The sequence below is a fragment of the Hippoglossus stenolepis genome, chromosome 22 (genome assembly GCF_022539355.2).
Source record: "Hippoglossus stenolepis isolate QCI-W04-F060 chromosome 22, HSTE1.2, whole genome shotgun sequence".
Taxonomy (NCBI): Eukaryota; Metazoa; Chordata; class Actinopteri; order Pleuronectiformes; family Pleuronectidae; genus Hippoglossus; species Hippoglossus stenolepis.
Window position 1 is genome coordinate 10,602,134 of NC_061504.1, and position 21,316 is coordinate 10,623,449.

The following is a 21,316-nucleotide window of genomic DNA, read 5'->3' on the forward strand; positions in this document are numbered from 1 at the left end:
GAACTCCTGATCTCAAGATAAAGGAGATTAAGAAAAGTAATCAGATTAGAAAGAAAGCCTCAGAGAAATATATTTTCTATATTCTTGTGGCAGTATTCTGAGGTCGTTGGCAACATTGTGAAAACTGTCGCTCAGTTTTCGTGAATTTTCTCAAAAACAAGAAACGCAATACTTTGGATGTTTGATTTGATTTGATGGTTGAGATTATGATTATGGTTTCTCAGTTCCTTAATAATTCTTAAATAGTTTAATGTCTGTTGCTCTCTTGCTGAAGTTACATATTATAAAAAGAAGTGTTGAAGCAGAGCTGTTTGTGTTCATGGGGTTTTCCTGTATGTTGCATCTCTACTTTTGATCCGGCAAATGTTTTGACGCCGTCAGGACGTCATAGAGACGCGACACGGGGTCCGTTCACACTCACATGTCCGCCCACTGTGTGCGTGTCTGAGCTGCAGCGGTTTGAAGGATCAGCCTCAGACACTTTATTGTGTTTATGTGATTTTAAATCGGAGTTTGTTCACGATGAGTGCACAGATCACATGTGTAGGCTGGGTGAAGAGAGGCGTCTCCAAGGAAACCCCGGACAAAGTGAGTAGCTAGCGACGAGCTAACGTTAGCTACAGGCTAATGTGTCAACATGGCAGCTTCACTGTTGTTTTAGTCATTTGAAAAAACAAAACACAAACTAAAATGACTTCCGCTTCGTTTTGAGATCTAGAACAAGTGTAGTTTTATTGTCAAATATACAGAAACAGAGTTAAAACTGTGAAAGTGACACAAATGACAAAAGAAAAGTTGTTCAGACGAATTATAAACATCTCGTAGTTAAGATGCTGGAGACATTTTGTAAAGTTATTAACAACAAGTTAAACGTGTCTTTTTCATCTTTAATTCCTTAGTCGTAACTTTCCTTGGTTGTGGGGGTGACAGGTTTTAAATGTCTGTATTCAGACATATTAAACTGAGTTATTTTAAATCAAACTGGACATTTAAATACGTACTTGATGAACAATTCTTCACGTGAGCTTATTAACTTGTTTGAGTAACTTTCATGTGACTCCTCCTCAGGTTGAGTTGAGTAAAGAGGAGCTGGAACGCATCATCGCTGAAGCCAGACAGGACCTGGGGTACGTTGGGCTGGAAAACACTCACCACCTCAGTTTGTGCCTCGGTTCTCTTCTCTTTCCATCATCAGAATATGTGTCTAAATGTCAGGAGCTGAAACGCTGGCAATTAAAATGAAAGTACAATGACATCAAATTTGTCTGTAGTCCAAATTTTTAATAATTTCAAGTATAAATTAAATTCACTTTCATCTTTCAGTCTGTTCTTACTTTATATAGACTAACAATATAAATAATTGGGTAGTTGCAGCCCTGCAAGCCAAACAACAGAAACCGATGTAAAGTTGTTTTTATTCTACTCCTTTAATCAGGGCTCTAGCAGCTGAGGAGGAAGAGGATGATGATGAAGGTTTGCCTGCAGAACCGAGTGCTGATGAGATCACAGCTGAAGTTGCTGAAGTTCCAAAGGACGAGAACGAAGACGGAAAAGAGGAAGATGATGGTCTGGCGGAGTACGGCCTGGATAGATACGATGAAGAAGATTCAGGTGAGTCAGGTGTTTGTGTACCATATATATGTATTTTTGCTTTTTACTGTCCCAACTAATTTCTTCTTATTGTATTTTACCGCTTCATTTCTGTCTGACCTGGCATCTACTGTTCATTCCTCTTTAATTTAGTGACGGCTAATCTTGGTGACAGTCTGGCCGGACTCACAGTGTTCAGCTGTAATGAGGAGGATCCTTACATCACCCTTAAAGATACAGTGAGTTCCCACAGTGCTTACACCCATTAAGATTCAGTAAAGTTAAACTCGGTACCTAAATCCTGGTATCAACGGACAGCCTGGGCCGGGAGATATGCGAATTTAAATCAATATCACGATTATTAGCTCTGGTGCTAGTTGTACTATTTGATTAAACCTATGAAAAGGGGTCTTAAAGGAAACCAGTTGTTATTCTATAGGAGTTGTTCGGATTTATCTTGCTTATTGTGGTTTCTCCTTCTTCCCTCTAGGACCAGTATGAGCGAGAAGATTTCCAAATCAAGCCCAACGACAATCTCATCCTGTCGGGCAGAGCCGAGAAGGACTGCTGCAACCTGGAGATCCACAGTAAATATCTTCATCTGTGATATGACAGAGTGACACGAGGAAATATTGAATTTTTAAATATGCGTTTAACAGTTGGTGTCTTTTTTTTACAGTTTATAACTCGGAGGAGGAATCTCTGTATGTGCATCATGATATCCTGCTGCCAGCTTATCCACTGTGTGTGGAGTGGCTCAACTTTGACCCAACTGGAGAAGGAACAGGTAAGCAAAGCCTTGAGTCATATACCTCATTCTGACGAATATCTCTCTCTGTCTAGCAAAATATTTAATGTATCTTAAGAGATTTCCTGATTAAATCAACATTTTAAAAAATCTCTGGGCTGTGTGTCCTCCCTGTAGCAAACTACGCCGCTGTGGGCAACATGACTCCTCAGATAGATGTGTGGGACCTGGATGTTGTGGACTGTTTGGAGCCAGTTTTCTCTCTGGGGAGCAAGAAAGCATCAAAGAAGAAAAAGAAGAGCAAGAAGGTACGAACCTGTTCAGTGTCTCTCAATGATACACAAGCATCTGTATCACGAGAGCGAGTGACCTGGGTATAGTCGGTTTCTGAGAGTTACAGAACCTGTCGGACATCCATGACTTGTTCTCCTGCATTATTTCCCACAGATAATCATTAACATATTGCTATGTGCTGCTGTTCTTGGTGAAAACAGGGCGCAGCAGAGCCTGCGGAGGGACACACAGATGCAGTGCTGGATTTATCCTGGAACACACTGACCAGGTCAGTTCTCCAAGGCCTGGGAATATTCACTGATGTGTTTTCTTTCCATACTGGAGAAAGTAAAATCCTAGTGGGGATTCTGTACAAATTGTTTTATGTTATGTTATGTTACTCTGCACACTCAAATTCAGTGTAAACATTCAAACAAATACACCTTCTCTTACTCAGGACTGTGTTGGCCAGTGGATCAGCAGACAACACTGTTATCTTGTGGGATCTGTCTCAGGGCAAATCAGCCACAACTCTGCGCAGACAGACTGATAAGGTACTTCATTTTCAAAAAGAACATTGCTAATGTGATGCACTGTGGTTATTGGGTCCTGCAGCCTCAGAATCTGCAGCTTCTAGACATCAAAATGTTTTGTCCTCCAGGTTCAGACGATATCATTCCACCCGTTTGAGGCCCAGACTCTGATAGCAGGATCATATGACAAGTAAGTGTCATCTCGTTTCATCAGTAGTTTAGTGAATGGAATAAATATTGTACACAAGGTTTTACATCCACAGTTCTTTCAAGATTCAACACTAAAATATTTCCCCTTTTCAGGACTGTGGTCCTGTACGACTGCCGCAGTCCAGACACCAGCTATCGAACCTGGAGGTTTAGTGGTCAAGTGGAGCGTCTGGTCTGGAACCACTTCTCACCCTGCAACTTCCTGGTAGGGGCTCAAATCCTCCTGCTGGATTCTAAAGAAAACAAACCTTTTAAGACATTGAGGATTCTCAAGTTTCCTCTCAGACTTGAATAAATCCATTTTTTAAACCTCATATTCATTCATACATTTTGAAGGCAGGTCTGATTAATGGTAATAATCATTCAAAAGCAAAACCACAGTAACAACAAGCTTCACATTGGACGCAACTAATAGTTTTAAATAGTAATTATGCCACAAATTGCATTTATATATCAAGCTGGTGCATCACTGGTACTTGGTCAACAGAACTTGTTTCTACTTCTTTGGTCTGGTTTACCTCTGAGAAGCTCAGTGATCAAATGTAAATTGTGTTTGTGTTTCAGGCGAGCACAGAAGACGGCTTCGTCTACTGTCTGGACGCACGCTCAGATAAACCTGTTTTCACACTGAGGGCTCATGATGAAGAGGTGTCAGGTAGGTACAAGGGGGGTGTGTGTGTGTGTGTGTGTGTGTGTGTGTGTGTGTGAGATGATCAAAGTGCAAAATGTGTTTATTATCCAAACATGTTCACATTTGCTTTGTTCCTTCATTGACTGTACAATGAAACTATGATTGAAACATTTTAACATTTCTGCAGGTTTGGCCCTCAGCAGCCAGATTAAAGGATGTCTGGTCACATCGTCGGCCGACAAACACGTTAAAATTTGGGACATTTTGGGAAACAAACCCAATCTGGTGCATACACGGGACATGAAAATGGTAAAAACTTATACAGCGTGAAGATCTCTCTCTCTCTGTCGCTCTCTGTTTTGGAGGTATGATAATGTTAGTTAAAGGTGTCATAATGACGATCTTCCTCACCTGTGAACAGGGAGTGCTGTTCTGTGCATCGTGTTGCCCTGATCAGCCTTTCGTCTATGCGTTTGGAGGACAGAGGGATGGCTTGAGGGTTTGGAATATCAGTGATGTTGCAGCAGGTACAGTTGTCTCTTAACATTTCTTTTTTTTCTTTCATATGTTCTGTGCATTGAACTACGATAAAAGCTTTAATAATTTGTTGCTTAATTCATACATTTTCACTTTTTCCTCTAGTGACTGAGGTGTTTGGTAGTCGGGAGCGCTTGGTGGTGAACACAGGAATTCAGGCCTCCAGCAGCGCAGCCGCAGCAGAGATGGACGTCTCCTAGTGAAGCAGCAGCCTGTAAACACGAATAAACATGAGCTTCCCTGGAAAGTCATGAAGCTGCTCCGCTTGTCGCTGTGTTCCTCGTAGTGCTGCAGGAAAAGGATCAACTGAAGCTGAGACACTTGGCCTCAGTGAAACTGGGGCCAAAAGGTTCAAAAGACTTTGAAATTTGTTCAGTTAAAATGTTCTTATATTCATACAGGTGAATATTTCCAGCAAAATGTGCAAGCAAGGATTCAAATATTTGTATTTCTGTTTGAATTGTTTATTTGATTTCCCGACAGTTTGCCTTGACTTGTACAGATGTACAAATAATATGTTAAGTTTTCACAAAGTATACAAGAAACTGGGTTATAACTTCTATTATCCCACATGTATGTTCATCATAATACATATGAAAATGAAATATTAATCGAACCTAGTGTACAAAGATCTGTGCACAAACATGGACTGTTCAAAATACTGCGTCATCAATAAATACAGTTTTAAATGTATAAACCTTATGTTACTCCAGTACTGTCTTCTCCAGGTATTATCCACCTCCTAACAGGAACATAATCCCGTCATGAGGTTCACATGGATTCACCTGATTTGCAGCCGGTGCATATTTGTTTTAATTTGTGGTTTTGGAGTCTTGATTTATAAAGATTCTAACAATATAAAGTGCGTAACCTGCAACTGAACCAGAACAGTACAGTCTCTTTATTGTGATTTCATCCAGGTGGTGTTTGAATCTCACAATAAATGTGTTTTGTGTTTTTGAGCAGTATAGAACTAGATTTACAGATATATTTTAGCTTAATGAAAATCATTTGACCAAGCACTTTGCATATATTTCCCTATAGAATATACTGCACCTGGATCCCATTATATTATCAGTATAATAGTGCACTAGTACAGTGTATTATCAGTAAAATGGTAAATTCCCATTATATCACCAGTATAATAGTATATTATAAGTAAATAGTACATTAGTAAAATAGTACATTGTTGTACTAAAAGAAAACTTGTCCGTAGATGAGGTTTTGTCCTTATTTTCTATAAAATTTGAAACCGTTATGCTATGAAAAGAACGCCTCAACCATGATTTTCCCTTAAGATGGACTAAATGTTTCCCGAAATGACACTCTGCGCTGTGTGTGGGGAGGTTGGAGAGTTCGTCAGCTATAAGCTTTATATGTATAAAACTGTGTAAAGCAGTACATTAGTTTATTTAATAGAAAAGTAGAATTAATGGTGTATTTTTCATTTTCTCTGTGACGGTCTCAAGCAAAGTGGAACTATTGTGATTGATTCTTTGCACAAACACGGACCCATTTCAGTGACGGACTCATTATGATTTGAGCATGGCGGCTCCTCTGTGTAAACTGAACCGTCTCTTAACTCGGTTCACTTCAGGATCAACACTGCGACATGTGCAGAGTGAGTTTTATCAATGTGGATTTAACAAGTTAGTTATATCACACGTCCTGTTGGTTTGACTGAGTTTAATGTTTGTGAGCGTGAAGGCAGCACAAGCTAACAGGAGCTAACCTTGAGATTATCACAAGTAGGACAACACGTTTAAAAACATGTTCAATATATTATATAAATAAAGTATTGTAGTACAGTAAGTAGTATTAGATAGTGTTTTAACGCTGTTGCCTTGTTAGCAGGCGTCAGAACTTCTTGACTTTACATTTCAGTTCTTTATCTTTAATAACATATAAATAACATGAAATGTGTGCTGAGTGAATTGTGCTTTCAAAAATTGAAAGATTTTCTAAACTGAATTTCTTACCAAGTTGTTGAAATGTGTCTATTTCTCTCATTTAATCTGATATATTTGTTAAATCTGTGTTGCAGGATGTTTGGTGCCAGTTCGACACGCGTCCAGTGACAGTGATCCTTCAGCTCAAGGGCCAAACTGGTATTTAAACTCTTTGTAATTTAAATATAACTTTAAAAAATAATGTTTTGTATATTCATAGGTCTAGGTCACATGTAAACCCTCATGGGACAATTGTAATGAATAAGAACATTATTTAACACTTGTTAACCTGCTAAACGAACAGAAATGAAGTATTTATTTAAGCATTTTTAAGTTTTCAGAGCTCTTTCAAGGCTACATATTATTATGAAGATTTTTTACATACACAGTTTACTCTACTGTAGCATTGCTGTGGTTTTATAATCCAAGTGTATCATGTGTTTCTAATTTATAAAGGTATAACTGTGATCTGAGTAATAACTCTCCAATCTCTTGGATTTAGTAACGTGGACATCGGCGTGACTTCCGATGGGAAAACCTTCGTGTGCTACCACCCCACCGTCGACATTCCTTATGAATTTACACTAGTAAGAGAGAGTTTTCTGTCTAATCTCAGAAATATTATTATTTCAATGTTCTGTCTGATAACTAATGAATCTGTATTTGATGACTGACTGTGAATCTTTTTTTTAAGATTCCTAAAACTTTTCCTCTGTAAAAGCTAGAGATTAGCTCACGTTGGTTTCTCTTTTCTACTTTGCTTCTAGAAATTCAAATCATAAATCATAAGTCCTCCAGAAATTCAAGTTAAAGGGTGTCCCGAAAAATATCTGAATTTCAAGATGACATTTGGGCATGAGTTTTTGTGAGGTCTCTAAAAAGAGGGAAATAAACCTACCAATTATAAATGCTAAATGACCAGCAGGAGGCCTGGGTTGACTAAATTGTCCACAAGGTGGAACCGTGAGACCACAATGACGTCAGCTACCCACACTCACACCTGAGCTTCCACAAAACATTGACTCACTTCTCAAACTGCAGTTAAATAGAAAAATACACCACAACAACAACGCAGAACTGAAAACGGATCTGAAACACGTGTCTGCACTCTGCTGTCACAGATTTTATATATATTAGAAATATATCAATGTAAATAGGCAGCACAGGGAGATTGAAGGAAAATGTTACACGATTGTTGGAAATGAACATAGATTTGAGATATGTAACAGGAAAACGTGCTGATGATGCTAAATCTTTGCAGCCTGTAGAACGACCCGACCCTATAACCAACCCGGTTGAGACCCACGACCAGGTCCTGAAGGCTCGTCTCAGCAAGGAGGTGCTGAATGACAAGAAGGGGCCGACTATCGAGGAGCTGAGCAAGATGTTCTTCACCACTAAACACCGGTGGTATCCAGTAGGACAGTAAGTAACACAACACTCTTTAGTACAGGGATTCTTCTGGACCCTTTTCCATATGATTTTATGTATTTGCATTTACAGCTGGAAACGTGTGTTGCTCTTAAAGGTTCAGTGTGTAAGATTTACGTAAAATGGATCTATTAGTAGAAATTGAATATAAATAGCTAGCATACATAGACGAATATGGAGCTGGAAAGGTGACCTACTGAATGTTTAGGGAGATATGATCAGTCAAAGTCACAGAGCCTACCCCAAAAAGTTCCAACTTGGTCAGACCACCTTAATTATGATCTGAGACGCTTACATTTTCGGATCCATGTGTTTTTTTATATGATCAAATCAGCATGACAGATAAAAGAATGAGAACGAAAATGATTCTACGTGGCTTTAAATGTTGTTATAACTGACACATGACCAGTAAATGAGAAGTTAGGAGCATTTTCTCAAATCTAAACTTAAAAAGGAGGAGTTAGTCACTCATCCTCATTTCTACTTATTGACTTGTGCAGTTTGGTTATCAGCTCCATTATTTACGTGTGCAGTAACCTTTGTCCTTTTTATTATAATATGAGTCAGAGTGGGAGAGCTGGCAGAAAATGTGTCACCCTGTCAGAATTCCCTCTGTGGATACAGGTCAAAAATAATTTCCCTCTGTTTCCTTGTTTGCAGGTACCACACGAGACGTATGAAGAAGAATCCTCCAAAGGACAGATAGTTGAAATGTTTGTTTGAGTTGTTGTCACATTGATGTATAATAAACTGTTAAATATTGACTTGGGTGTCACGGGTCTGTCAGTCGGTGCTGCTGTAAATGAAACAAATACTATATATGGGTTTAAAATTATACTTAATTCTATTTAGTTTGGTTTGATCACTTTGCTGCCCTAGATTTTAGAGTCTTCTATATTGTCTCCCGTCATTTTTTTATTCTAAATCTAATGGATTTGGACCAGTTTCCCTAATATAATAATGTATGACAACCAATCTGCTCTGACCCCATTACTTTATCAATAATCTCTTCTTAAATCTCAAAGTTGATACTAAGCTTTAATAATTTGCGGCTAATTGTTGTTTTATCTTTACTGTCCCTGCAGCAGAAATGAAACCTGCATCAGGAAGGGCAGAGCCGTTAAACTATTAAACACCAGCTCTGGACTTGAATTAAATGCACCATTAATAATTGATCATGCATTTAAAGTAAATGCATCCTACTTGTTGATTTACTCTTAAGAGATAGGGGAAAATGGCCCCTGATTCTGCTGCAGTTCTGCAGCACAACAACCAAGATACTTCACAGCATCTGCAGGAACAAATGGAAAAGACGAGAACGGTTGATGTGTGGTGGTGAAGTGTTCAAGGTCATGGACATCACAACAAGATGCAGACGGGTATAGATAGTTTTATAAAAGAAAACTAATAAAAAACAAGGTCTTTCCACCAATTTCCTGAAGTTCACCTGCCAAATTAGCCTTTGGAGAATACAAAATAAGTAACTAAAAAGTAACTAAAAGTACGAAAGTAACTAAAAGTACCGAAAGTAACAAAGTAACGAAAAGTACGAAAGTAACTAAAAGTACCGAAAGTAACAAAGTAACGAAAAGTACAAAAGTAACGAAAAGTACGAAAGTAACTAAAAGTACCGAAAGTAAAAAAGTAACTAAAGTACTAAAAGTAACTAAAAGTACAAAAGTAACTAAAAAGTAACTAAAAGTACAAAAGTAACTAAAATACGAAGTAACTAAAAGTACGAAAGTAACTAAAAAGTAACAAAGTACAAAAGTAACTAAATAATTAGGGCCCGAGCACCGAACGGTGGGCCCTATTGATCGCTCTCTCCACCGACCGCAACAGGCTTCAAAATGCCTGTGCTCGGGCCGTTAGTGCTACAACGTAGCCCTAGTTATTTCCCTTTTGGGGCTTTTTCAGGGCCTAGACATGCTCAAATTCCGACCAAAGTTTGAAGGAAATTCAAAACCCCAAAAAGTAGTTGTATTCTGGAGTAATTTGAAATGGGCGTGGCAAAATGGCTCAACAGCGCCACCTACGGAAAAGCCCCTCAGTTAGCTTTCACCGATCCTCACGAAAATGAGGACAGTTGTGTATCATAACCAGATGCACAAAAAAGTCTCTCAGTGCATTATGAAAAAGGCAACAGGATGTCGACCATTTTGGATTTAGTGGTCAATTTGGCCATTTCCCACATTTTTACTTTGACGAACTTGTCCCAGGGATTTCATCAGATCAACTTCAAATTGAGGTGAATGTCATCTCAACAAGATGGAGATATAAACTACCTCGAATTTCGCGTTTTCGTCAAACCTCATTCACACATTCAGTCCCGCCCTGATCAGATCCATGTGTCAATATTGACTCATCATTACAGCGCCACCTGCTGGCTACAGGAAGTGACATGTTTCATACTTTGATACACTGCTCCTGGTTATCAATTAGATTAATATATTGTGGTATTCATACTTTATTACAAGTAGTACTAGTACTATATTTGACATAGACTGTTAATATTTAATACTCAGACAGCAGCATCCTCTCGCTGTGAGCAGCCACCGGAAGAGCGAGTGATCTGTCCCCGCCCCGGCAGCTCAGTCAGTCCGACCCGAAGAGAAGGAGAGTCCACGGCTAAAAATACAATAGCTAACACAAGATGGCCGGTTTGCCTCGTAGGATTATAAAGGTACATTTTTCACCGGACGTTGTGTTCACAGGTTAACGAGCCCGCGTGTTTGTGTCGTGAAGATCATTCTAATCCCGATCATGGACGTTGTGTCTCTGCGTCTCCAGCCTGACGTTAGCGCGGCTAGCACCGTTAGCTCGCCTCTAGCTAGGTGTCGAGCTAGCATCGGTGCTCCGCGTCTGCAAGTGTTGTGTTTGTCACTTCCGTTCACTCCCTTCTGCTCGTCGGGGGGGTTTAATGGCTCCAGTAGCTCGGTGCTCGTGTTTGTATCTTAGCCGCATTAGCACCGGGCTGCTAATCTGCAGCGCGAATCAACACATTGTGTCAAATCGCCATATGAATGGACTGGCTAAGTAAGCTAGGCTAGCAGCTGCAGCCGAGCTGATTGCTACACATGTCTGGCGCTGAGGTGGAGCGCTGCCCTTCGCTGGTTCCGGTCATCCAAACCCCCGGAGACCAAGACACGCTCCTGCTAGCTTTCACTGTGTTTAACCGGACCTGGGGGGTGTGATGTTGGGGCCGGTGGAGCTGCGGTCTCCTCCCTCCACCTCCCCGAGACTCCCCCTCGCAGGACCAGGCCCCGGCGGTGGGCGCGATCCTCCGGGGGGTGGGGGGGTATTTTCCGCCACATCCAGCAGCAATTTCTCCTCCAGGTTTTTCTTCCATTAAACAGCCTGAGAAGTAACGCTGACACGGGGAAAACCCGGCTCAGCTGCCACGGTGGGAAACCCGCAGTTTGTGTTCCCGGCCACAAGACAGAGAGGAATCGTATTTACAACGAGATCCAACCAGTTTCCTTCCTGTTGACTGCAGATGCACCTGCTTTATGAAATTGCAAAAAAAAAAATGAAAAGATGTCCCACTTCCTTATTTTCACTTCTCTCGTCCCCTGCTTGCCTCACTGTGGTTTGTTGATTTGCAGCAAACCTCAGGATTTTATGAGGAAATACCTCAACTCTAATCCTCTTTAAACCCAAATATCGTATTAAAAATGGATTAAATGCTGATTTGCAGCTAAAACTATGCATTTATCAATCGATAAGACAATAGGTGTACATTTTTGGGCAACTGTTATGATGAATTAATGATAAATGTAGTCACTTTTAATCAATAATACTTAAATCACTTGTTTCATGTCTAGTTGTGTGTTTTAAGTATATTAAGCAGGTTCATCTACATATTAGTTGTTAGTAGCACTCCTTAATTGTATCTTATTTAAGAAATGATCAGTTCAATGTAGTGGGAAGTTATTTTATATATTTTATTGTACCATACTTGCCTATATACACATATATGTATACACCTATTTCAATATCTCCTTATACTAATGTACAAATACAGTATACATCCTTAAGCACTTCTCTACAAATAGTACACTTCTTTATATTTCGTGTTATTACCTCATTTGACTAACTGCTGCTGGTACACAGTGTGAGAAAAGCCCCAGTCCTCAGCTTCTTTTCTCGTTTCTGTATGAAACAATAATCTGTGGAATGTGGTTTTGTCTTTATGTTTGTGTGTGAGCGACCAAACATTGGTCAACAGTTGAAATTGCATGTTTTCATCCGGCACATCCTCGATCTGTTGCCTGCTGAACACCTCCGCAGTAATTTCTAAAATACATCAACAGCAACATTGTGTGTTTCTCGCTCTGACCCCAGGAGACGCAGCGGTTGATGGCGGAGCCCGTTCCAGGGATCACGGCTACGCCCGACGAAGGGAACGCTCGTTACTTCCACGTGGTCATCGCGGGGCCTCAAGACTCTCCGTTTGAAGGAGGCACATTTAAACTTGAACTATTTCTTCCAGAAGAGTATCCCATGGCAGCTCCCAAAGTGCGATTCATGACCAAAATCTACCACCCCAACGTCGACAAACTGGGAAGAATATGTTTAGACATTTTGAAAGGTAAGCAAACACGACAGGGAGACACAACTGAGCGAGAATACTTGCAAATATACTTTTTTTTTTGTAGTTGCCTCAGTATGCAACCACATTCACAACATACAGCAGCACTAGGGTTGGATGCTTTTTCCTTTCTTAAACAGTTAAATCCACATTAAGCAATTTGTGACCAGAAAGGGAAGAAAGAATCACTGTTGGAACTTTTGGGCTATCAAGCTGTTATTCCTAATGTGTTAGCTAACAACTAACAACCCAGATCATCATGAGTTTCCTCTCGTGTATTTGTTTTTTTGTCTCTTTTCTTTCCGGTATCGAACACCAGACTCGTAAAGGCTTGTTAATAGGAAACCCCAAATTAGCCCACAAGTACACACCAGCGGTTTAAGGTGTAGAATAACAGATTGTAAATGTGGCAGCCAGCTTATGGAATCAGATCCATGTCATACTGCGGGATGAATGAAAAGCAAACAGTTTTATTTGCAGAGAGCACTCCGCTGGGACAAAACGTCTGGAAGCAGATGCGATTACAACCATTAAATCAAGTTCTGAGGTTGGAAAACCTGAAGGTAATATTTATTTGGTGAGAGCAGCAGCAAACAACCACGGAGGGGTTGCCAGACTCGCTTTAAGATATTGAACATCGCTGCAGACTAATCTGCACTTAAGGTTTGTTACTGTCTCGATTTTGATTCATTCGATTTAACGGAGCCAGAGTTGTTTTCCATTATTATTATTTAGCTTTAGGAAAACGAGGATCTCAGAGCAATTGCAGTCCTGGTTGGTTCTGTCTCTGTGTGACTGGCATACTGTGGTTGCAGTATGCAAGTGTCCTTCCCCACTATTACCAGTGCTGTGTCACCCTGAAGTTTCCCTCGTTCTTTCCAAATTTGACCCATAAGCCGTTATTTATGTCTCTCGCATTTTTTTTGGGTCCTCCCTCCAGATAAGTGGTCTCCAGCCCTGCAGATCCGTACAGTGTTGCTATCTATCCAGGCGTTATTAAGTGCTCCCAATCCAGATGATCCCCTGGCAAATGACGTCGCAGAGCAGTGGAAGAAAAACGAAAGCCATGCCATTGAGACAGGTGAGGAGCACTTCCTTAAATCACTCAGGATCCGCCGCAATTATCTTCATCACAGATTTCCACTTTGAGAAAAACGTTGACAGATGGCTGCAACCATTAGATCAGTTTAAGTTCAGGTGTTGCCTTGTTGAATAACAGTTTTTCTGGTTTGAGTGGAGAACAACAACCCTCTCAGTGTCTGTGTTGGTGATCTAATCTGACAAATGTGGCAGTGAGCTTGAGAAACTGGATGCATTTCTCCGTCGGTCTGTCATAATTAGTCAGGAAACACTGGCTCATATACTGGAGCAGCACAGTTCTTTAAAACAATGTCTTCAATTGAAAGATGCATTTTAAAACGAGAGAAAATGGGTTGGAAGGATTCAGAGTTTGTCCCGTGATCCTCTTGATGGACGGTCAAGTAAAACAAGCAGAGACTTTCCTTGATAGTCGTGCACTATGGATTTTATCAGGATTTTGAAATAGTTTTAACTGTTAAATAGACGTTAGTTATGTAGACGACTGTTGATAGACATTGTTTATTATTTTACACCAGAAAGGTGAATACGTCCACCGAGGCTAATGCCTTGTCTCGCCATGTTAAAGAAAGTGGAAAAAACATTTTATTGAAAATGTATTGGGTCGTTCTCAGGGTCATGCACCACCTTGCCACAAAATTTCAAGGAAACTGGTTCAGTAGTTTTTGAGTAATCCTGCTAATAGACAGACAAACACAGATTAAAACAACTTTCTCGGCAGAGGTAACAAACATGGTGTCATTCTAGGTTTATACTTTATGACGCTTGAGACTTGAGGTTGTTACTATCTGTTATTTTTCCCATTTGCATTTAAACTGCGGTAGTTTGCTTATCGCGTAGACGCATCTTAATTCCACACCACCACTGTCTGCTCAGCTGTGACATGTGCTCTGCTATACGTGCTACAGAGAGTATTGTGAACAACAGCGTAGTAGTGTGTTGACACTGTTTCTGCAATATGTTCTGTAAAAAAAATACGGTTTTATATTGGCGTATATCTGTGATAGGCTAATAGTCCAGGGTTATTTCAGTCAGGATGCTGTTTGATAGTGCACGTCTGTGATCCCTCTGCAACACTCACTTATCCTCCAGTCCTGCGTCGTCACTCCCCCCTTTCCCTCACACCCACCAAGCATTTTTATCTCTGTGTCTCCTCCCCGCAGCCCGAACATGGACCAGGCTCTACGCGGGCCCCAGCGAAGTATAGAAGAAGAGAGACGAGGCGACTGAATGTGATCCACAAAATGTACTCCTATTATGTCAACATTTGAATATAACGGACACACACAAAAAAAAAAATGAGAAAAGAAAAAAAAAACAAGATCATAAGTCCAAATCTATCTCAAAAGAAAATGACTGAATCACTGCTGCAGACCTCTGGGTGACTTATTCTCCCCTCGAAGACGCGTTAAATGTGTGTATGTCTATTATTATTTTATTTTGTTTCTGTGTTGCTATTTAAATGCATGGGCCGAGGATGGCACCCTCCCCACTACAGTCTTAAAACCACCATGCAATGTGTTGTCCTGAAGTAGGCACATACTGGTACGTTTGCAAAATATACATTAAAGCTGCCCTTCTTTTAACACACTTGATTTGTCAACACATCTGTCCGTCTTTTTGTGAGAGATGAATTATGTCTGTGCATACGGACAATTAACAACACTTGCGTATTTAATGGGTGGTGCAGCTACGGTAGTTCACTGTCATCTCATGGGGGCACTTAACACACGTGAAACTTACTACACTTACTAAATGTGAAATCAAGTCAATTTAAAGGGGTTCCACTTAGAAAATACACCCTCAAATGGTTTTTCAGTCCTATTTAAACTGTATCTTCATCTGAAATGTAAGATTCGTAAATAGAGACTTGAGGGGAAAAAGAAGTTTACCTTCCAGATCTGCTGGTAGATAATACACAACACTTTTTAAACCATTTATACGATGGCTAGTGTCAATTTATGGCCCAGACGGATGTGATTCTTCACTTTTCACATCTAAACATTGTTCGCAAAGTGAAAGTAAAGACAGATTATTGTCAGATTCGGTGCATGAGCCCAGTAAAATGAGGATTGTGCTCAAAATAATCCTTCATTCAAAGTATTTTTCTCATCTTTCAATGATCAGTCTTTACAGCCCCGGTCAGACGGTTTAGGGAGGGTGAGCGAATCGCTTCCACACACTTTAAAATTAAACAAAAGCCGTTCCCGACCCATCCAGAAAGGTAACAGACTATACAGATGTGTTGAGAACGAATTTTCTTTTTTTTTTTAAGAGTGTAGGAATCTGAGCTGTTTTTATTTTCTTTTTTTTTAAATGTTTGTCCATGCTATCTATGTTGCCTGTTCTCGATTTTATTTCCAGAGTTAATGAAACAGAAGGCATGTACCAGAACCAGACTGACATCAGGACTAGATTTCTATAGGGTTTTTCTTTTTGTCGAGAGTTGAAGTGCTTTTCTTTAAAGGGATAGTTGAGGCTTCTTTTCAAAGGTGTTGTCGTTTCTTCTCACCGTGACTTTCCGAACCGGGTCTCAACCTGCTTCTGCTCTTTCTATATCGATCTGCGATGATTATGCAAGTGAATTCAATCGATTCCGGAGGGACTTTTGTGGTAGAAGAAGTGATGTCACAAATACAATATTCAAATATTCCTCATTAAAGATCCTCTGTTACAGATTTCCTATTGGCTAGAAATCCGCAGTCCCTGAAAACGGAAAATCCTGCGTCAAATTCTGCGTTGATTTATTGTCGATCTTAACAGCTTTCCTTTTAAAGGTCACTGTGTTAGTGCATTAGAGGGATCGGTGTGACTCGTTGTCCAGTAACTTTAGACCCTTCACGCTCATCTTGCTTCTCTATGGCTCATCTGAGAGAGGACCGTAACGTTACGTTGTAGTAAAACTTATTTTCGTTTCTCTTTTTCTCGCTCTTTCTCGGACTATATCGCAGGCTTTGGTGTTGCTTAGATTTGTTTGTGTCCTGTCCTGACCCCGAAGTATTAAATAACTGTTTCTAACCGCTGCATTTACTCACGTCTGTAAGATGGAGCACGGCTTAAAAGAAGAAAAAACAAAAAACAACCACAACCGAGTTAACTTATTGTTTTCACTGAGGAACTTGACCGCAATCTGAAGGAATAAAAAACGAGAAACCAAGTCACTCACTGGATTTTTGAAGCATCTAGATCAAACGTATTGAGAGATTAACTCTTGTTAATCAGCTCCCCATGTGTAAAGAAGAAGAAGAAGAGTTCTGTCGGTAATTTCAGTACATTTGCATACATGGCTCTTCAAATACTCTGTAAATAAACTGAGTTGAGTAAGTACGTAAGAGACTCGTCTGGTTTGTGTTGTGTTCAGTGTGTGTTCCCATAAAGGTGAAAAAATGTGCAGCTAAGGTTTGATTTGTGCCTCTGAGGAATCGAGTTTGCTTTGACAGCTTTTTAATGCACAGTCATTCAGTACATTTAAAATTACAGCCCATATCATCTGTTTTAGGAGGAGTTCAGTAAAAAGCATGGTCGTAAAAACTCACCACAGGTGGAAGGAAGTTGTGAAATGTCCTCGAAACATTGGGTAAAACCTGCATCACATGTTTTTAGCAGGAAGTTGGATCATTCTTCTCCGGCTGAGGGAAGCACCGATGCTTCCACAGCAGTGAGTCATGCACAGGATACTGAAGGCTGCTGTTCATTTTACTTAATTCATGTTTTCATCATATTAAATGCAAAACAAAATGGAAAGTTACATTAAATCCTGGTTTTAAAGTGATTCCCTGCACAGATTCATGCTTTCAGCCTGAGAGAAAGTGATTTAATAAGGGAAATTAGCTGCTGCGGAGATTTATTGGAATAAAAACCTGCGTATCTGAGGCTCCATGGCTCCGGGCTGACAGCCACTGACGTCAAAGTGCAATTTTATATTAAAGATCCTGATTTCATAGTAGACATTTTGACTTGTGAAAGTACAGAAGCAAAGATAAACTGCAGGATTTGAACTTTATGAGAAAATGAATACCGAAGTCTGAAAGTCAATCACCAATGAATACAGGTTGCCGGTTATATAGACACATTTTAATTTGAAATCCATCTTTAAATTCCGAGCTTCCATTTTCAAGATGAGCAATTTTGAAAACTTGATGTTTTAGATATCAAGTTTAGGTTCAAATTCCACTTTGCAGCATTCAGTCCTGGACTATATTGACTTTTTATCGTTTTCATATCTAGAAAATAATGTTGCCTATTTTACATCGTTGAAATTCAGATGCCAAAATACCTTATGAAAAAGTCCTGTGGCCATAACTGCTCACATCCATGTTTAATTCCACTTGTGCCAAAACCTCTCTCCTTTCACCTGCTGTTCCACATAATTTCACAAGATGGCGCTACACTCAAATGTAGCTGGACCACACATCTTCATACTTCAACCTTCATATCTCACCTCATAAAAGCTAATGGTGTTTCTCTGACAGCGTTTAATTCCTGTCATTTAATCTTCCACCTCTGGATCAGCTCCTGTTAAATCTCTACAAATTCCGTCTTCTCAGTTGTATCCTGTTCAGCAGCTTAGCAGCCACCTGTCCGTGTTTTCCCTCCGTTCCCTCACCAGAAACAAAAAGCTTTCACAATGTTTTATGATCACGACTGGCGTTTATGTGGCAACAGTGAGTCACTCGGGCTGGTATGCTGTTCATTCTCTGAGTGGAATTGCAGGAAACGATTCCCAACTCGCTATCTGAGATATCTGACAAATATTAACCCGTCCCCTGGGGGCGTTATCTCTGGAATGGGTTTGTTATTGCTCCGTCCATCCTCAGACGGTCTGTGGTGCAGGTGGTATTTTTAGTCTCGGGTCGGAGAATATAACCTCACACGCTTCCCTCTGGGGCTTTTTATTTAGAAATGTGAGCTCACACATGACACACTGCTTCAGAGTGGAGGTTAGTAGCTGAGGTTGGTTATTGTAATAATTGTTTTTCTGTGAACTCACAAGCATCTGCACATTATCTGTTATTATGGTTGTTCACACAGAGAGACATGTGCTCTGCCTCCACACAGACTTTATGGTGTAACGTGTGAGAGTAGAATATATGAGGCAGAAGCTCGAGACAGTGACTTTAAAGTAAGACTTCTTTTGGATGATTAAAGTGAAATCACCAAACATTATGGAACAAATGTGCTTTTCGAAATAAAAGCCCACTAATACTTTGCATTTCCGCACAGAGAAGTCCTCAGTGCTGGGCCAGGATTTTAGAAATCGAGAGGACCTGACAACCTCCATAAAATTATTTTAAATATTTGCATCCCTTTTTTATTTCTTCAGTCAATTCTATTTTAAATCTACATTTTTTTATTTTAACACTACAAACAAATAAAGAATACTGTATCCAAAGGGTGGCACGGTGGAAAATGGTTGGCACTGTTTCCTTACAGCAAGAAGGTTCCTAGTTTGAATCCTTTTCTGTATGAAGTATGCATGTTCTCCCACTGTCTGCATGGGTTTTCTGCAGCTTCCTCCCACTGTCCAAACACGTGCAGATTGGGGTTAGTTTAATTGGAGACTTTACATTTACCATCGGGGTGAGTGTGAATGTTTCTCTCTGTATGCTTGCACTGAGATGCACTGGTGACCTGTCCAGGGTGAACCTGCATATAAAGGACAACATAACAGAAATAAAGTTAAGATTTGATTTTATGGTCAGTATTAGGTGTTATGCATTATGCCAGCCAGTGTCCTCATTAAAACTGTACCACCAGTTTGCTGAGGAGTCAAGATTCCCAGCCGAAACACTTAGGACGTGAACCTGAGCTGTCGTCAACAGCACATGCAAATGCAAACCAGACAAACATGCGTCAACACGTTTCTACTCAACAGTTGATGCACACATTAAACAAACAAGGGATAACGTGTCATGTATAATAGCTCCTGAGGTGCTGGTGAACAACAGTTTCCATGTCAAACTCAGAATGCTGCAGAGTAGAGCGCATACCTCCGCTAAGTCCCAGCACTCCCTTTACATTTTATTAAGCTGCACCAGATTCCAAACACATTCAGACAGTCACCCAAAAATGCCAGATTTTTATTAAATCAAAATCCATTAATTATTCCCTGGGAAATTAGTAAAAAAAAAAAAGCCCTTATCTCACAAAGTTGAGGAAGATATTAAAATTCGTTTTTAACTTGAAATCATCTTCATTAGCAGACAACTCGGAGCTGAAAGAAACAAAACAGTCTCATTGTCTGAGAATAAATAGTTTGCTTGACTGTGTGTGTGTGCGAGAGACTTGCATTTAGGGTTAGGGTTCAAAATAGGTTTAGGTTAGCCTAAGTATTTGAGTTAGGCATTTAGTCGTCATGGTTCCGGTTATGGTATGTGTCTACAAGAACAGTTGACCTCATCGGGACCAAACGCTCAGTCCTAATGAGGCAAAAGGTCATCTCTGAGCTCCTGGTTAATGTTAGAGGTAATGTATGAATTGTGGTTAGGTTAAGGTTAAGGTTAGACATGAAACTGGTCATGGTTATTGTTAGGCTGTACACAATGAATGGAGGTCAATGCAAAGTCCTAATAAGGATAGCTTCCTCACTCTTTAGCCCAGATAACACAGATGTGAGCCACGTCAGGCAATGATGCAGCACTTCTGGTCTTCATGTGGCCCAAATATCCCCAAAACAAATGTGGGACCTTTTCTGGTAAACACGCGGAGCTCTCAGCAAGGTGTCATAAGGATGTGAGCCCAAAGTGGCCCATGTGGTAAATGGTGATTATGACCCAAATAGCACAAAACAAATCCGGGCCACCTTTTGGCTCCTCTGGTGTTGCTATGGCTTATATTTGTGGCCCAGATCTGGCAAACAGCAGCGGGCCGCCCAAGTGCCATCATTCAGTGGTTTGTGGCCTGGATGTGAGACAAACATCTCTAACTTCACACATGTCATTTTAATACAGGGTAATTTATACATAATAACGTGCACATAATAACAATCCAGAGCTCCAGAATCCTAAACATAGCTCCTCTGATAGGACAGATCTTCTCTCTCGCTGCTGACTCGCAGGTGAAAACACTCTCGTCACATGCCGGCGATGTCGAGGCGACAGGTGACGACTTGACTTCCTCTTTTGGCCGCGTGTGTCATCGGTGTCAGCGTTTACCTGAAACCTGACACCCCTGTTGACCAGCAGTGATGGAGTATGGTGCGGTTTTGTGGATCGATGGCTAACAGTTGCCATGGGAGCAGGTTGTGTGTGTGTGTTTTTATTTTATTCTATTTATGTTTCCATTTTGCATCTTCATTGTTTCCCCAACCCTCCTCTTGTTTTACTCCCTTTTCCTCAGTCTATCCGTTCCTTCTTATCTCCTTTCCCTCTGTCCTTCAACCTCTTCTCTTCTCTTCTCTTCTCCTCTCTGTCCCACTGCAGATGAAGTTTAGGGTGGGGGGGTACTGCAGTCATACCCTCTCCTCTGCACCCTCCAGAATCACAGGACATCTGCAGTGGAATACTAATGTAGTTTTATTTCAATGCAAATATACTACATATCTATACTATTCCTGTGTGGTGGGAGCTCATAGTTTGTTTGTGTTTAACCTCTTGAACCTGAGGCAGCTGTGCTTTGTCTTTCACTCCCTCACATACTCTCTGCAGGTCTCTGGATGATGTTTTTGATGTATGTTAGGCGAATCATTCCCCAGCCCCTTACCCCTGATGATGAATTTAGAAGAAT

The 21,316-nt window shown here is 40.4% G+C and overlaps 3 protein-coding genes across 3 annotated transcripts; all 3 read left to right on the forward strand.

The window, feature by feature from the left end:
* The first annotated feature begins 385 nt into the window (after positions 1 to 385).
* On the forward strand, positions 386 to 5,215 carry pwp1 (PWP1 homolog, endonuclein). The gene is made up of 15 exons (XM_035147341.2): positions 386 to 588; positions 1,069 to 1,127; positions 1,436 to 1,611; positions 1,744 to 1,829; positions 2,081 to 2,177; positions 2,270 to 2,377; positions 2,516 to 2,646; positions 2,833 to 2,900; positions 3,069 to 3,165; positions 3,273 to 3,334; positions 3,448 to 3,559; positions 3,919 to 4,009; positions 4,173 to 4,294; positions 4,407 to 4,512; positions 4,628 to 5,215. The coding sequence occupies exons 1-15, from the start codon at positions 523 to 525 to the stop codon at positions 4,720 to 4,722; spliced, it is 1,476 nt and encodes a 491-aa protein (XP_035003232.1). The 5' UTR covers positions 386 to 522; the 3' UTR covers positions 4,723 to 5,215.
* Positions 5,216 to 6,008: 793 nt separating this feature from the next.
* mrpl42 (mitochondrial ribosomal protein L42) lies at positions 6,009 to 8,666 on the forward strand. The gene is made up of 5 exons (XM_035147342.2): positions 6,009 to 6,143; positions 6,567 to 6,630; positions 6,974 to 7,058; positions 7,733 to 7,896; positions 8,563 to 8,666. Exons 1-5 carry the CDS (start codon positions 6,068 to 6,070, stop codon positions 8,606 to 8,608), a joined length of 435 nt encoding a protein of 144 aa, XP_035003233.1. The 5' UTR covers positions 6,009 to 6,067; the 3' UTR covers positions 8,609 to 8,666.
* A 1,761-nt stretch (positions 8,667 to 10,427) lies between these two features.
* ube2nb (ubiquitin-conjugating enzyme E2Nb) lies at positions 10,428 to 16,918 on the forward strand. The gene is made up of 4 exons (XM_035147376.2): positions 10,428 to 10,585; positions 12,247 to 12,493; positions 13,434 to 13,574; positions 14,755 to 16,918. The coding sequence occupies exons 1-4, from the start codon at positions 10,556 to 10,558 to the stop codon at positions 14,796 to 14,798; spliced, it is 462 nt and encodes a 153-aa protein (XP_035003267.1). The 5' UTR covers positions 10,428 to 10,555; the 3' UTR covers positions 14,799 to 16,918.
* Positions 16,919 to 21,316: the final 4,398 nt, after the last annotated feature.